Raw genomic sequence first — 17,101 nt, 5'->3', positions numbered from 1 at the left:
GCCCAGCATCAACTTTTCCCGTGGTGCATTAACATGCAGAGCCTATTCAGGCATGCTCTGACCTCACCAGGACTCAAGTCCCACCTTGACCACTGCCCTTTACGAAGCTGACATACAGTCTAAATTAATCTCTGGCTACAAAGGGATCTTGCAGTGCAGAATTTGGTCTACGCGTTGTTTTGACATATCGATATGACCACTCCATTCGTTACGAAACAATTTTAGCTGATCAGATCAAAAAGATGAATGAACAGAACGTGTTCTGTGAATCACAAGTCTAAACGGGACAAGAAATACCAGGCAGAATGAGAGTTTGGTTTCTGCTTTGGTAATATGATCAGAGATTAGCTCGTTGGGCAGAAAATAAACTCTAACAGCAAAAGACGTATTTGTATTTTTTTTCAAAATTAGGTTTTAGTCATATAAATGTCAAGAAACTAAGAACAATGGGTTGCAAAACACAAAAGTTCCATTCCACCTGTAATAATCCCTCATCCTCTCTTATGACACTGAAACGAGGCTCACGATGAACCTACAACACTGCAGCTACAGGAAGGAGAAATTATAGTTGTTATTACAAAGTGATTTAGATCACACCATTATACTACACATACATACATTACAAAAATGTTTTACTACGCTATGATTCTTCTCTTGTATTATTGTGAAGCAGAAAGAAATACTTATGTTAAGGTGATTATTCCAGTAAGCAGAAAGAAATAATTATGTTAAGGTGATTATTCCAGTACTTACTTGGGGTGCTGAGCTGCAACTTAATGCTGATTTTAGTAACTTTCATCATGCCCAGTCTCAGTTTATGGCTGTTTTTATAAAAATGAATGTACACTCTTGATGAGAACTCTACAAGCATGCATATTTCAGGCAATATAGAAAGCAAAAGGGAAATGAACTTATCTCTCAGGCATTGCTTAGTATCTGATCATAAACATGTTGCACAAAACCCACAAATGTCAGAATACACAGAGCTGATCCTAAGCAAGCCTAACTTATTACAGCCGCTGAAGACAGCACCATAGGGCTCTGCTAACACCAAGGATTTTACAAAGTGGAGTCTGTAAAGACTTTATAGAAGCCTTGTGCAACCTTGTGCTGGCAAGCAATGTCTTCAACAGCACCCAGAGCTAGGGAGACCACGACAATTACCGCATGGTGCTTCTGCAGACAGGAAGCGGTATTTACAGACAGCAGCTCAAGCTGCCAAAAGGTCTCTTAAGAGCACAGCGATTCTGCAGTAAAATTAAGTATATTAAATACCTGACAGTAAAAAAGAATAGATCGTTCCAGAAATTTTGACCATATGTACTTTTAATAATAAGTCACACTTTTAATAATAAGTTAATAAGTCACACAGAGTTCAGTGGAGCTCTAGCCTCAAGTGCCACGGATCATTACTGAAATAAGGAACTTCTTTATGTATTCAGATCAACTCAAGATTTATCAGTCTCTTTCAATATTACCAAGCAAAAGATCAGGGTTCAGCTGGGTCACTGTAATCCCACTGGAAGGAAACATCTCATACCAATGTAAAGCAGCTATTCCAACACACTTTAATGCTGCAAAAATAGCTTGGGAAGCAACTTTGGTCTTTGAAAGGCTGGACATAATCAAGCTGCAGCACACAAGTGACAGGAAAGGTCATAAAAAAAGGGAAGGAAGTCTAGTTACAAATCCTTGGTTGGACAAGGGGGCTTGGGAACCACCTCCCCACTCCACACACAGTCCGTGCAACAAGTATCACTTTCCTTAGCATTTTTCCTGTCCTCCAGGTGCCCCATTTCTTCAGCTGCAGTTACCAAGCGATGCCAATTCCCTGGCCCAGCATCTTTACCATATCAATTGCAGCTGCAAAGCAGCATTGTAAGATACATTCAGAAGAAAGGATTTTGAGGCCTGTAAGAGTATAAACCAGAAATTTGCATATAGACCTTATGAGGAAATCAGAAAGAGTAGTGAGAGTACGTCAGTGTAGCCTGACAATTACCACAGCAGGTTCCCATTTCTCACTGCACATCACGGCTATGTTGCTAACACCTTACCATTACAGACAAGAGGTAAAAAGGAAGCAGGATACTTTAAATAGCAGGTGTTTGCAAAGAATTGGCAGTGTCAGACACCCCAGGGTGACAACCAGTCATTTATATAAAACAGGCAGCAAACTCTGGGAACCTGACATGTCTCCCAGATCACGGAGTGGCTAGAAAAACCTGCTAAAAGGACAGCAAAAGAGATGTGAGACAATAAACTGAACACAACTGCAAAATCGCATGGGGGAGCAAAATGATTCTAGAACCACTGCATTTTCCTCAAAGATTAAGAAGTTTTAATACTAAGCATACCAAACACCCTGACAATAGTTCAGTGGCACATAAGTTAACTGTCAATAGTTTATTAAGAGATCCCCTACAAATTGAATATGTATGTGTGCTGCTTCCTCTTTTGTTCTTCATAAATTTAACCCCTTCAGGCCATGAGGAAAGATTGCATAAACATAGCTGATTGCAGTCCTTCAATGACCACCAATTCCACAATATACATGCAGGCAGGGACTACTCTATCTGCCTTTTGTTGTTAGGATTTCTCAACACTACCAGAATGACACAAATAAGGAAAATAAAGAGGGGAAAAAAATAAATAAAGATAGCAGATAACCTAACTAAATTACAAAATTTTAAGAGACCTTTTTAAAAGAAATGGAGTGGTTTAACTGCTGTTTTTGTGCTTATATCTCGTAAATCTGACCTAAGTTTAAAATAAAATAAAGCTATTTCTCAATATTTCCTAAAATTATATTGTTAATATGAAAGGAATTAACTTTATTCTAAAACACAGTTTTATGTTGCTGCAGTACAAAAGACAGACTATTGCATTTTCATGAAGCAGAACAAAATGGAAACTCTGGTGCCCTGCTTTCTTGTTAATGCTCAAATTCTTTAGTGTTAGACTCTGCTTTTAAGTGTTCCTGCTCTTTTCTCTGCTTTTGAATCAAGCCGTCGTACCTATGTTTCCATAAAAACCGCTCCAAGTAATGTATTTTGGGTTTCAGAGACCATTTGGTCAGATTCTAATAATCTCTCCTGGGAGCTGACACCAACTTCCAGCAGCAGGTCGAACACTGCAGATTAGAATAATAAAACACATGCTGCTGCAGCTTCCAAAAAAAATGCAAGTGTCTTTTTCAAGCTGAAGAATGATGGTTTGAGACATCAAACCATCATTTTGATGCCTTGTCTCTTAGACAGAGCTTTCCTTTTGCTTATACAAACATACACATGTAATAATTCTTGTTTTTTTCCTCTTTTAAACAAAGAATGTGCCATTGCAAAGATTTTGATCCAGACTCCACATTTCTTTTGGTTCTTATGGAAATGTAGTGTTCCTCAGCTGACTAAGTTCGAATGCTAGTGGTTTAAAATTTTGCATTGAACTGAAATATATCTTTATTTACACAATGCGGCATTTTTTCCTGTTTTGAAATAAAATAAATATATTTCACTTTTCCAAATAAAGGGGTTTTTGTTTTTTTGTTTTTCAAAATTTTGTGTAAAGGTAAAATAGACAAATTTCTTGAAACTTAGGGAAAAACACTGGCTTAAAAACAGGCTGGTATTTCTCTTTCACATGAACAAGTTGTTAGGTTATCTGCTAGTGTAAGAAAAATTATATATTTCCCCCTTATAATTCACTGCTGTTTATTATGGTGTTCCAACCATGAATCCCAGGTGGATTAAGGCTTGTCATATTTGACCCCTTTGGTTAAAGGCAATCCACTCCATAATGATTTTTTTTTTACACTGTTCTGTAAAATGAACAGTTCCACATACATAAATACTAACAGGAATGAACATCTCCTGTTTCTTTCTCCGACCTTCAACAACCCTATTCTCTGCAGAAAAAAAAACACAACAGTTTTACTAATTTATAAGCACCATGCAGACACAGGCAGTCTAGAGAGAAACCTTTTTAGCAGTTGCAAAGAAAAAACATGAGAAAGCTTCCATAAAGATTCTGAAAAAATCTGAGAATCAAACAGAATAAAGAAGGAAAAAAAAAAAAAAGAAAAAAGAAAAAGGGAAAAAAAAAAGAAAGAGGTGTGAAGATTTAAAATATTCCCAATACTCACTGAAAGCAGCCACTGCAAGAGCCAGTGTGACAATAATGGAGACCCAGGAAACCCACAATGCCTTCTTTCTGTAGCTTTGAGCTTCATGAGGTTTTAGCCTTGTACTGCTTTCTAGTAAACCTGATAAGCAATAAGCAAAGAGGGTATGAACAATACAATGCTCTTTTTAAAAACACAGCTGTGTTAGTTCAGACCTAGATCGCATATTTACATTCTACATTACATATCAATACAGAATCAAATCCTCCTCACATTAGCACAGTTAGGTGAATAAAGCCATCAGAAATGTATGAGTAAGCAAGCACAACACACACAAGCTGGTTTGATTCCACACGGAAGGTAAGGCCCACACCTCAGCCACTTGTAAGAGCACTGCAGTTGTGTGGCAGTTAACAGAAATTCACATCACTTGTGTTTTCCACCTGTACATCTACACAAGAGAGAGCCCCGTCCTACACTCACTGAGATCAAAAATCATTTCTGCAGCTCAGGATCCTGAACGTAATTAACATAGGAGAAAAACTTGTGTCCGCCAGCCTCTGAGAAATAACCTACCAATGCACGGGAACACACTGCACATGTTGAGCATCAAAGTAGAAGCAGGCACACTTTAGAATCAAAGCTAGCACAGTTGAAAAGAACTCTTGAAGCATAATGTCCTCCCCCAAAGGTAAGAATACATCCCCGTCTAGAAGCTGCACCAGGAACTGTCTGAAGAACAATTCGGGCCTTACTCTAATCAGCACAAAAGTCTGCTAACAAAAGGGAACAGGACTGCTTCCTCTCTTCTTTGATGCTTTCAATTTGTGGGAATCTTTTGTCCACTCATCTTAAATTGCAGAAAAGAACCCAAGTTAAAAATAAAGTACGTTCTTTGGTTTTCGTTCTCTCAGTCTGAGTCTTAAGGCACTTTTCTGATGCATTCATAATTAAACATATTTGCCATTTGTTTATCCCATCCAGATTCTTTTCTGCATATGATATTCATCTAATTTGAAACATGCAAATACATTTTTTTTCACCAGCAAGTTCCAACTCAAATCTGCTGGTGACAGAAGGCCTGATGACTTTTAACTTTCTTAATGAATTACTCCAGAAATTGTGGGTGGTCCTTCTCAGGTGATGATCCCTTTTCAGAGGGACTTGCCTGCCCACAATGTGCAGAAGTAGGGCGCTGTGTGTAGAAATGTCATTGAAATGTGTGTAGAAATAGCACAGTCTTTCAGTCCAATGTCTTAGGCAAAGGGTAGGGAAGAGGAGTGCTGGCAGACAAAGCGGCAGATTAAAATCTAACAGCTGAAGCTGTCACTGTCCTCGCCTCCCCCAGTTTTATCTCCAACCTTTCTGATGGCTACTGCAACCCTGGAGGTAGGGACACCTGATCTGGTTATGAGCGTACTCCTGAACCCACACCACGCTTAGCCCAGTTTATTAATGCTAGCAGTTATTAATTTCAGCTGGCTGTAATGCGCTGGCTCAACACTGCAGTGGTTTCGGAATCAACACAGAAGTGAATCAGACATCTCTGCCTCAGGGGCAACAATGTGTCAGCAGCAGGGTAGGCATCCAGGGCTGGTAGCAATTTGAGCCACCAGATTTTATTCTGCCACTTCCAGCCTGTCAGAACTCTAATCCCAGAATAGTTGGTGGAATTCTCCCTCTCTTGGAAAAACGCCTTACGCTTTTTCACGTCAATTACTCTGCCTGGAAAGCAGAGAGAGTTTCTCTATTAGAGAGTTCAGAAAGACACTGGGAGAATTTAAATTAATGCTGTGTTTTCAGACAACTTCAAATATTTCCTCCCTTCTAGGCTACACTCTTCATGAATGAAAAAGAATTTGCAAACTTGCGCACAAGAGAATTACTAGGCCCAACAGAAAACAAGGTCTGTGTCTTAATATGCAAATTCTTTGTCTGACACCTGAAAATCACCAGATGACAACTCCGAAAGGTTGGAGTCCTTTACCTACAGCACTGCACAGCCATTTCTCACAAAGCCTCCCTTCATTTTTGTGAAAAAATACATATTTTTTGCAATGTTTCACCTATCTTCTGACAGGACACATAATGATTAACAGTTTAATTGCTATCTGATATGAGATCCATAACAACAGATTTTGAAATGAAGGATTAACTTCTACTAATAAAACCACATAGAAAAAATCTCATGTTTTTGTGATTCCCCCTTCCTGCCCCCTCCCCAGTACAAGCATTTTAAATTAAGGCCCAAATCTTGCTGGAGTATAAAGCAAAGCTTTCCTTAGCCAATTTTGATTCTCAAGACTTCAAACATGAAATAAACACAAAACAGAGAAAGAAACATCCTTCACCTGGTTCTTTCTTTAAAGACATCCTATAGTTCATGGCTACTGCTCACTATTACCTGGGAAGACCAACATATACAGTTGATAATTACAATTCAAATAATATCCTAATTAAGTTGAGAAGTGAATAATAAGCCCCAGAGCTGGCAAAGCACTGCTAATTAGTATTCACATGTCAAGCACGTGTCCAGTATGACAGAGACTGCAATCCTTATAAAACTGAACCACTTCTGCCGTGCATGTGTGTGTGTGTGTGTCTTTCTCTCTCTCTCTCTCTCTCTCAAAATGGCTGGCATATTCTAGCTATCAGATATGATCCCTTCCTTCCTAAAGTAGTATTTTCCGTAATTAAAATTCTCTTCCCTTAAAAGATTGTATTTTTCTCAGGAGTGTCCCAAGGGACAGCACACAAAAATACAAACTCATTCACAGGACTACCAAACCCATAACATGGAAATTATTGAGAATCAACACCTGCTCATTAATTTACACACAACAACACGATTCACAAGGTAAACCTCCACATTTTTTCTCTGACCATAAGAAAACAAATTTTAAGCATCCATTGGAGGCAGGCTGAATGATACTTTCAGTATAACCTGCATTGCAACAAAAATGAAAAGCTTGTATCTGCTGATAAAATTCCTCCACCCTGATATTAGCATACTGAATAATTTTACTGACAATTATTTATTTAATACATAGATAACCCTATGTTAAAGAAGAGACGATGAGCTGGTTAAATCCCCTGGATTTTTACTTTATCTTTTAGTATCTTCCTATATTAGCTGATTTTCTTCCAAAAAAAAATCAGAAGAAAAAAAACCTGCCTAACAGTTGCAGAACACAAGCTTGGCATATTTGTGAAGTGATTCTAGGATATTCTTTACCATATGCTGACTTACCAGAAGTACTTTTCTATTTGGCTAAAGGATCATTTTAAAATGTCAAGTTAGAATTTGTGAAAGAGATAAGGCAAATAGAAAAATTGTTCACATAAGATGTCAATTTAAGGACCCCATAAAAAAAAAAAAATACCACCGAATTTGGGTCTAGATCTCTAAGAGCAAATATCTTGTTCTGAAATTTGAGGTTATTTTTTATTTTTAGCAAACATGGAAGTATCATCTCTATAACTGGATCAGCTATGATTCATAGGAAAAGAGCATAAGAAAGAGTACAATCTAAAAGGACAGACTGTAACAATTCCAATGGGGACAACCTGCAAAAAGCAGACCAGAATATCCTCTATGATGGCTGGGAATTAAGCTGGGAGATGGAATTGGTGACTTTCCTATGAAAGACTGCAAGAAAAAGCTACCACAAGGGCCATTGGAAGAGTATGAATGCAAAGAAAGAAATAATCAGCAGCTTTAGTCTCTTCTCCCTCCTGGAAAGAAAGGTTAGGAACATTGCGCTCTCTCTTTTTGGAACTACCCTTACTAGCAAAAGGCCCAGCTTTCATCTTTAGCTCTGTCATACTGGGCACAAACGGGAAATTTCTGCACTCAAACTTCCACGTTTGAACCCTAACCAAAATTTCCGATTCCTACTACTTAAAACAGAACTGAAGCCTCAAGCTGCCCTCAGTCGAGATGCCTGCCACCTGCCATTGGCTGTGACAGTAAGGGCACCCTTGGGAAAAGGGTTGTCCCCAGTCCCAACGTGACCAAAAGCAGGCAGGGAAGGTGGTGATTCCTCTTCCCCAGTACATCTATTTCATGGCTAAAATAAGCGAGCAAGCACAGGAGTTCGGAAAGCTGGAGAGAGACCGGGAGGATACAGGGGTTACGTGTAGGATGTGGTGAAGACTGGGAACACAAAAGGGACTTTGGGATGCACAACGAAAAAAAAAAAAGAGAAATGGGACAAAATGGAACAGAGATGCTAAGGAAAACTCAGTATGTGAAATAAAAAATAGAGACAAATTGTGTGGAACAGGAGCCTGGAGGCGTTACGGAGGCCGGGGCAAGGCAGAGGGTTAAAATGGCAGCTGCCTGTATTCCCAGACGGGCGGCAGGTAAGCCAAGTGCCTCACACACCGCCAACAGCCGTCCAAAAATTAACGTGTTTGAGGCTAGCACGGCTGGGAAGCAGGCAGCCTTCCACCCCTGGTCAGGGTCTTCGGTAAAGAATAAAAAGAATAAAACACCACTCGGGGGACGGGGACTCAGGAGGGCCCTGACTGACCTGGCCGCCCGGGGCCCCGCTGACAGGAGCCCGGCGGCGCCATGTGCGCCCCGGGGCAGGCAAGTTTTCGGTGGGAGCAGCCCCGAGTGGAGTTTGTGAGGAGATTTTTAAAGCTGGGAAACGAAAAGGGAAAGGCTCGGGGAGCGGGGTGCTGTGAAGGAGTGCCCGCGGGGTCCGGGCAGAGCCGGTGTGGGGCTGACAGGGGTGGGAAGGGCTCCTGTGGAGACGTGAGGAGGTAGTGCTGCGGCCGTCAGGGGGCTGCAGGGGAAGACGGAGGGGGGAAAAAAACAAAATTAAAAAACTGCCGGGGGTGGGCGTCGGGCGGCCGGGGCCGGAGGGAGGCTGCCCCGGGGGAAGGCGGATGCGCGGTGAGGGACGCCGGGCGCTCACCTCGGTCCTCCAGCCCCTCGCTGAACTGCCCGCTCTCCCCGATCCGCAGCTGCTGCTGCTGCTGCTGCTGCTGCTGCTGCTGCTGCTGCTCCCGGGGGGGCAGCGCCGGGCTGCTCCCGGGGGGCTGCACGATGGCGGGGTCCGGGGTGCTGTCCAGGGCGGCTGCGGACGGCTCCATGGCTGGCGAGGAGGCGGCTGGCGAGCGGAGCGGCGAGGCGAGGAGCGAGCGGGAGCATCCAGCCCGGGTGCGAGCCCGGGGAGAGGAGGAGACAGACTCCGGCTCAGAGCATCAGGGAGCCGGGGCCAGGCGGCGAACAAACTCCTCCGGCTGCTCCCCGCGGCCGCCTCATCGCGAACCTCGGCGCCGCCGCCGCCGCCGGGGGGCAGGTGGGAGAGCGGTGCCGCCTCCCGGCGCTGCCCTTCCCCTCCCCGCCCCGGGGAGCGCCTTCGGAGGCGGCAGCAGCAGCGCCCGGCTCCGGGGACGGGACCGGGGATGGGACCGGGACCGGGGGGCAGCTGTGCCCCGTGCCGAGCGGCCTGTGAGGAGCCGCCGTCCCGCCGGGGTGTTGGGGAGGGGAGAGGTGGCGGCCCTCCCTCCCCTCAGGGCCGCCGGGGCTGGCTGAGGCTGAGGGAAGCCCCCCACAGCCCGCAGGGATCTCGGGCTTGAGGCGCTTGGCCTGTCGGGCTCCCCTCGCCATGCCGGGCTCTGCCTTCCCCCTGCGGGGTTTGGGGTGTCTTCAGAGGGCAGAGCCCCCCGTGGCCCCCTTAGGATGAGGGGCAAACGCTGCCCCCCGCTCCCGAGGTGCTGGTCCGGCAGTGGAGCAAGGCGCCATCCGCCCCTCTTGCCAGATTTGCAGGTGAATTTGCTCTCTCTCCATCCGCTATTGCCATTTTTCAGGACCACAAGCACCCCTCTCAGATCCCGCAGAGGTGAAATTTGGTCATGTAGACAGCTATTAGTTAATATTAGGCTAAAATCTGTCCCAAAACATACGGCGGTGTCATGGGGGTGCATGGGATTAGAGCTGGAGACTTGTTGGTGTCCACAGACACACACAGTTCTCTCGCTTGGCCTTCCTAGGGCCACAGAAAAACACTGGTGAAAAAAAAAAAAAAAAAAAAAAAAAAAAACACCTTAGGAGAACAGAAGTGGGGAAAAAATAGAGAATTTTACTGATAGATCTGTGCCAGAGCTGTTAGCTTCTTCCTCTCTGCTGGTTTCTAATGACTAAATAGAGAAGTGCAAATAAGGAAAAGCGTTTTCTGTGCTAGCACAGGCTCCCAGTTGCGTGCTCACTGGCATGCAGATAAATGTTGAAACTGCACTGTGCTCTGACTTGCATCTAGGAAAATACCAGAAGACAATTAGACACTGCAGCCTGGGTCCTCAGTTGGTACGTAAGCGTATAATCTCCATTTATGTTATATAAAGTTCAGGTTGCCTTTTTCTTTTGACAGGTTAGCAAATCTGGGGAGTATGGAAAGACCAGTGGGAAACCAGTATTTATGCAAACCGAGGAACATGATTTTGTATGTTGTCAATCTTGCCTTAAAAAAGTTTTGTGACGATTTAGGAATACCTATTTGGGAATGGTTCGTGAGCTAGTGAGCTGACTTAGTTTTAAGCAAATGCCTCAATGCTGTATGATAATCTTTTCAGCTGTATTTTAAAACATTTATTATTTTAAAAAGTAAATGTAAGTAAACATTAAGGAAAGGTATATAAACTATAATTTTAGAAACTTATTGATGTTCAGGCCTTATAGAATGAAGATGGAATTCAACCTTATAGAATTGAGTTGGCTATCATGGCGAGAGGGACTGGTGTTTGCTTTTTACCTAATCTAATGATTCCTTCATGTATAGTCTGCTGTGTATACTAAACGAAATATTTTTGAAGCCTTCTGCCTCTCACTTAAATTTGATCTTCACCCTTATCTATCTTACTGTGCTTGGTGATCTCAGGGCTTTTGCTCTTCTAGTTGGATTGACATAAACGTGAATATAAACAATGCCTAAAGTATTTTTATTTTCCTTCATGTAATGGATGCAATATTGCCAAGTGTCTATTTGATGTTAATGTCAAAAGACATTCTCACTTGCATAAGCTAACACAAGTGAGTTATTCTGAGGGAAATGCTTTTTGGGGTTTGGGCTTAGCTGGGAGAGATTGGAAACTAGTAACTCCTGCAAATATATTTTTTTTCTTTATGGGCTGTTCATAGATATGAGATATAGATATGAGATATGAGAATGAAAAGTAGAAAATAACTTCTGTTATTTGCTCAAAGTATTAGATTGCCACATCTCTGTAGCACTTATAATGTGTTTGTAAAGAAAAGAAAATCCTTACCTTTGAGTAGAACCAATTTTGTAACCTGATGAGAGACAAAGGATTGGGGCCAAATCACTTTTCAGCACCTGGCAGGGATACAAAACCTCTGAGTCAGATTTGGGAGTCATGCTCCCATGCAGAGTTTATCCATTGCAAGCCATGAAGAGTCCCTTGAAATTGCTGCAACGGATTTAATGCTGCCTAATACAACTACTGCAAGATTCTCTCTCTTCTAGGGAGATATGTCCATATCAAATGGATTCCAGCAGGATTCCTTGCATAAATGGAAAACAGACCACTGATTCGCATCGAACACTACTTCCTTTCTGTAAGTCTCTGTAAGTTACTCTAGCATTCTTATAACTTCCAGAAATCATCACAAGAGGAAAGTTCCTGGAGATTCCTAATTCTGGTTCTTTAAAAGGAGGTGAAAGAGGCAGGTTTCCAAATGACTTGGAAATGAAAGTAAAAATAATAACAATCATAATAATAATAAAAAAAAAAAGCTAGGATGACCTAACCAGAAGTTTTCAACTTTAATATGTTTCGTTTTCTTTTTTTTAGATGTTCTCAATTGCTGTTCTTGCATGAAACTGTCTGGTAGGGGCTGCAGCTGTCTCTATTTGTATAAATGCTATAGTGTTCAGGCTATAGAAAAGAATATGAGGCTTGTAAAGAATATTGGTGTTTCTTCTAAATTACTCTTTTCAGTGCTTTCAAACATGGCCTCATGAGAAGGGATGTACTCTGCCTGTAAGTAAATACAAATTCAAAACATTCAGCTCCACAATGCAGAGTCTTTCAGATCAGACCATTATTTATATAAGCTGGCTATTGAGAAGCAGAAAGACTGCAACATCATAGAAGCCAGAAGCTGCTTTCTTTTCCAGCATTGCCTATAATTTCTCATGACACCTCTTTGACCCAAAGTATATTACATTGGATAAAGAGGTAAGGTTAGGGGTTTAAAGACCTGGGTCCTGTTTTCCATCCCTTTTGGACTTTTTGTGTAGCAAGTCTGTATGCAAAGTCAACTAAGAGAAAAAGACCTGGCCATAATCATTGTGTTATTATATGATATTATTTCTTGGCTTCTCAAATATCCCTTTGTTGGAGAGGAACCAGGAGAATCCCAAATCAATTAAAAACAAACAAACAAACAAAAAAATCAATGAAAAATCACTTCCCTGGGTTCAATCTAAATCAGCTGATGCCACCCCATGTTCTGTAGCTGCTGCAAGATTAACATCCACTTGCAGAACTTTCTTCCCTGCTGGAACTGCCTGTAATTTCCATAACATTTTGCCTTCCATAGAAAAGGTGGTTCCAAATTGGATGGAGGTCTCTTGCACCCCAGCAACCAATGATAATGAAGAAAACCTTGTTTTTCTTTATCCAGATTGTCTGTGTTCTGTTTTTGCTGAGGTTACTTGTGGTGGTGGTGGTGGTTCATTTGTTCCTTCTTCCTGCCCCTCCTCCTTCCTTCTACTGAATAAGTGAAAAATACCTATCAGATTTGTGATACTTCCTTCAGGCCCACTCTAACTCTTAGCAGTCACAGAAAAAAAAAATATATTTGACAAAGTTTGGATGAGGTCCATCATTTTACTCATTTCCAAGGTAGACATTCTCCTGGGGAAACAGCATTCTCTTGACAGTAGAGTAAGCTGTCGTCCTGTTATAGTCCCCTTGTTTCACTTAAACATTGTCATACTACCATCAGCGCCCACTATGGCATGATAAAGAGTAGCACAGTGCAAAGAGGCAGAAAGAACATGGTATTACCTCATTCTGCAGAGTGGAACCAATGGGTGGCAACAGGAAAACAGGTCCCGTTTCTTCTGTCAGACAGTGGTCACTGTGCGAGTGTAGAACATCTGTTATTCCTTGTCAGTCTCTGTAGGGTGAAATAAATCCATTTTCATTATAAGCACAGTTGGATGTGTTAGTATGTTCATTTGTCATGCTGAAAATGAGAGGTACATCTATTCTAGACTTATATTTCCTTTTCTTTTTAACACTACTTACAGGAACATTTTCACCTGAATTAGCAGAACACTGTGGTGCATTCAGAGACTCCGAAGAAGGAAGTTTGCTTGTTTTGATTGACATTAACTAGTCGATATTCCATATTGACCAGCACCTTGAGTGCAGCACTTAAGTTGAGAGCACTCCTGCATATTTGGGAAGAGTGTCAGCTGGCCCGGTGATTATGTTTTAGTATGTTTAAAGGCATAAGAGCAATACAATACTGTCACCATTAGCCAACTTGTTTGCAGGGTTGTGTTTCATACACATCTTAAATGGAAAAACGGCCTTTTTCTGGCAGCAAAATACTGTATTTGTCACTGACATTTTATTGCAGTATCAGGAGTGCTAGTGTAGGCCAGGATGGTTTATTAGTTTGGTCAGAGGCCTTATGACATTCAAAAGAAAACATTCACTTCGTACTTTCATCAGTTGGTATTTCATGGAACTCCAGCAGGAGGTAATCGCATCCCCATTCAGTTCCACAGGAGACACATCTGAAACAAAAACTAAGTACCAATCCAATTCCAAGTGGATGGGCAGACAACCATCCTGTAAAGGTCATCGCTATAGATAAAATTCACTGTTACTCCTCTAAGGCCAAGCTCTGAGACTGATTCATCCAAATACTTCTAAAGGCAAAGCCTTCAAGTAAGTGTTGGTATTTTTTAAACACTCAGTGCATGCCATACAACTACCATTTTGTGTCCATTGTGCGGGTGAGACAGTATGATTCTTTGCCATTTAGACATTTTCTCTAGCGAAACTAATATATGAAATACATCTCTAAAGTGATGAAATCCTCCAGATTCTGTATTTCACAGCCTTCTTATAACAAACCTGATCTTTTATTTTTATAGTCTCTTGACCATCTTGTGCAGTATTGGCTTCCATAGTTTTGTTTTATGAGCAAATACAAATTAGTCTAAATTTTGTAGGATGTTTTTAACCGTTTCTTTTGTTTGCTTATTTTTTTTCATGTAGGTGGAGGAGGATACATATTTTCCTATTGTTTTATAGATCACTTGTAGTCCCACAGCATGTTTCACGGTCTACAGGATGAGAAATTCTATACTATGTTCTCTTAAATCTGTATATATACCTCTGAACCTAGCATTAGTCACCCTATTTTTTAATTTAAAATAATGCAATAATAATGATATTAGTACAACAATGGTACATTAATTTTTAAACTGCACAGCAGGGTTAAATTATTACCCAATGTATGGAGGTCACTTAGTGTTTTTCTCTTACAATGGGTTAAATAGAGTTTAAATTGAACTAATTTCTCTTCTTGGCATTTTTAGACTGAACATTAACTTGGGTCAAAAATAATCAGATTGTTATTTTGAGAAAAGGATATGATAATTTGGTATTTTTTCCTTCAGGCTATGAAAGAGTGCATATAATACGATTCCCAGGGGATACAGCTTGCAATGACCTTGGTAAGTAATTGATGACACCTCACGTAAGCACCTACTCTTCCTCTATATGATGTTGCAGGATCATATTTGCAAAAAATGCCCAAGCGAGCTGGAGCCATGAGCATTAATAAATGCTATTGTGGCTTCAAAAGAGGAGTGAAACACTGCAAAATATGTCATCCTTAAGTGAGCAGATCATGAAGAAGATTCTGCACAATGGGCATTTCCCATCTTAAAACTTTTTAAAAACCGGTTTAGAATTAAAAATTAAATATAAATATGGGGAAACCAAAGGTTTACCCACAAAAACTTACTATTTTGTTTAGAGAAGCATAACATCATGCAAGATTGCATGCCTCTATTTTAAACAAATGTATTTAGCCTTATGCATTAAAAATATATTAAAAAATAAGAGTCATAATGACTACCTTGAATGTAAGGATTTCATGAGAAAAAGGGACTATTTGCATTTATTTATAGGATTTGTCTGTGTCAGAAGAAAGATGTGATGGGATTTATGCATAGTGTTGTCCAACCCATACCTATTTGCTTTTCCAATCTTTTAAACTCTCTAAGCTGTGACTTGGATTAAAATCTTATTCTTTGGCAAGTAGCATCATCAACAAAAGAGTGATCTTCTTTTGCCTTGCTGTATATTTATTTTTTTTATCAGAAGATGATGTAGAAGTATTTGAAGAAATACATTTTTGTTAACCTGTAGCAAACTAACGATATGTATATTCCTTCCACTCTACTGGTAAGTAAAGACTCCACACTTCACTTATGCTGTGAATTGTCTGATAAAATGTATATGACAATATTTTTGTATTGTTTTGAATAGCTAATCCACATTGTTTAGAGAGTTGGAAAAGAATATCTTATCCTTTTCTTATGCCAAGTGAATTGCAACTAGGGTTCTGTGCATTTCCACTTGAGTACTTAGCCAGGATGATTGTAGAAAGTGTTTGAAAATAGAATGTTAGCCACAGCCAACATGAATGTTTTGTAAAAACATGTTCTTCTTCATAACCAGGAAACTACATTCATTCTATTGTGTGCCAGTTTTTTGTGGTTGTTTTTTTTTGTTGTTGTTGTTTTTATCTGTCCAGAGAGAGGCTTGACTGTTTAAATCATCTCACTCTTCTAGGTTTTGATGGAGATCAGTTTCCCAGGTACTTAGTCCACCTGTTGCCAGCTTACATTTCTTTGTTTGGTTTTGTTTCTGCTTTTTTTTTTTTTTTTTTTTTTTTTTCCTGAGTGGTAGCAGAATTACTTTCCTGACTCCTGGCATGCAATTTGAGTTTGAATATTTCATTTCTATCACTGTAGGTAATATCATGAAATTCTTCAGATACTAATTTTAGGAATATTACTGGGTTAAGCAAAAATAATGCTGGCAGCATGTAGAGCAATTTTAATAGGATCCTTGCATCCTCGATTTTCTGGATATATTTATTTCTCATCCTCTTAGGTAAAAGGTTCAGTGGGCAATGGGAAAAATAGGAAACAGTGATTAAAATCCCCTTTATGATTTTAAGAACATGAATCACATAATTCACTGTATTATTCTAGTGAGAAGAAACAGGAGCTAGTGTCTTGTGGAATTGAAGACCAAAATTTTCTATTGTATTGCAGCTAAGCCATTTTTCATGTGCAGCAGTAGCAAAAGTGATGGATCTGTTTGATCTAGAGTGATGAAATGTGCTGTGAATATTGACATTTATCTATCCATACTGAATATCATCTGAATTTGTATAAGGTGACAGGGTAATTGGTTAATAAGCATACTAAAACATTTATATTACATTTAGCAGTGACATGGAGTTATGCATGGCTACCAGCATTTGCTAATTTTACAGGGAAGAGTAGCATCTTTAATAAGCTGAGTTCCAGTCACATTTTTCATTTTCTGCAAAGCTGTCAATGGTGCCCTAAAAATAATCAAGAGATGGTCGATCATACAGTAATATAGACAGCTTCTTCTCCGCCATCAAGACTACATGTACCTTCAATATCAGGGTTCAAAAACATTTCAACAGCCACAGATATTTCACTTAATTTTCACATCGTGTTAGAAAATATGTATTTTAGGGTGTTTACATTACTTATAAAGTTTATGTACTTGGTTTCATTTTAATTTATCTATTGACTGTCACAGGTGTATGTGGGCTGTACAAATTAGGTACGTTTTACTTATAATTTTGGTCAATTTGAGGCAATATTTGTAAAAAAAATAAGTAATAGATTTTCCTAAACCAGTTGTATTACA

At 40.4% G+C, this 17,101-nt stretch overlaps 1 protein-coding gene across 2 annotated transcripts in view; it reads right to left on the bottom strand.

Annotated features, from left to right (window-relative positions):
- Positions 1-9,489, bottom strand: part of TMEM163 (transmembrane protein 163) — a 95,430-nt gene extending 85,941 nt beyond the window's left edge. The window contains exons 1-2 of one of the 2 annotated variants that reach the window (XM_082763039.1): positions 9,046-9,489; positions 4,142-4,261 (exon numbers count right to left, since the gene is read on the bottom strand). In XM_082763039.1, the coding sequence (XP_082619165.1) occupies positions 4,142-4,261; positions 9,046-9,223 (298 nt within the window). In that variant the 5' untranslated portion in view covers positions 9,224-9,489. The remainder of the gene's footprint in view (positions 1-4,141; positions 4,262-9,045) is intronic. The other variant, XM_082763040.1, reaches the window with a different exon arrangement.
- Between the last annotated feature and the right edge of the window lie 7,612 nt (positions 9,490-17,101).

This window comes from Aythya marila, assembly GCF_965140915.1.
Source record: "Aythya marila genome assembly, chromosome: 6".
Taxonomy (NCBI): domain Eukaryota; kingdom Metazoa; phylum Chordata; class Aves; order Anseriformes; family Anatidae; genus Aythya; species Aythya marila.
This window is presented reverse-complemented; position numbering and strand designations above follow the sequence as displayed.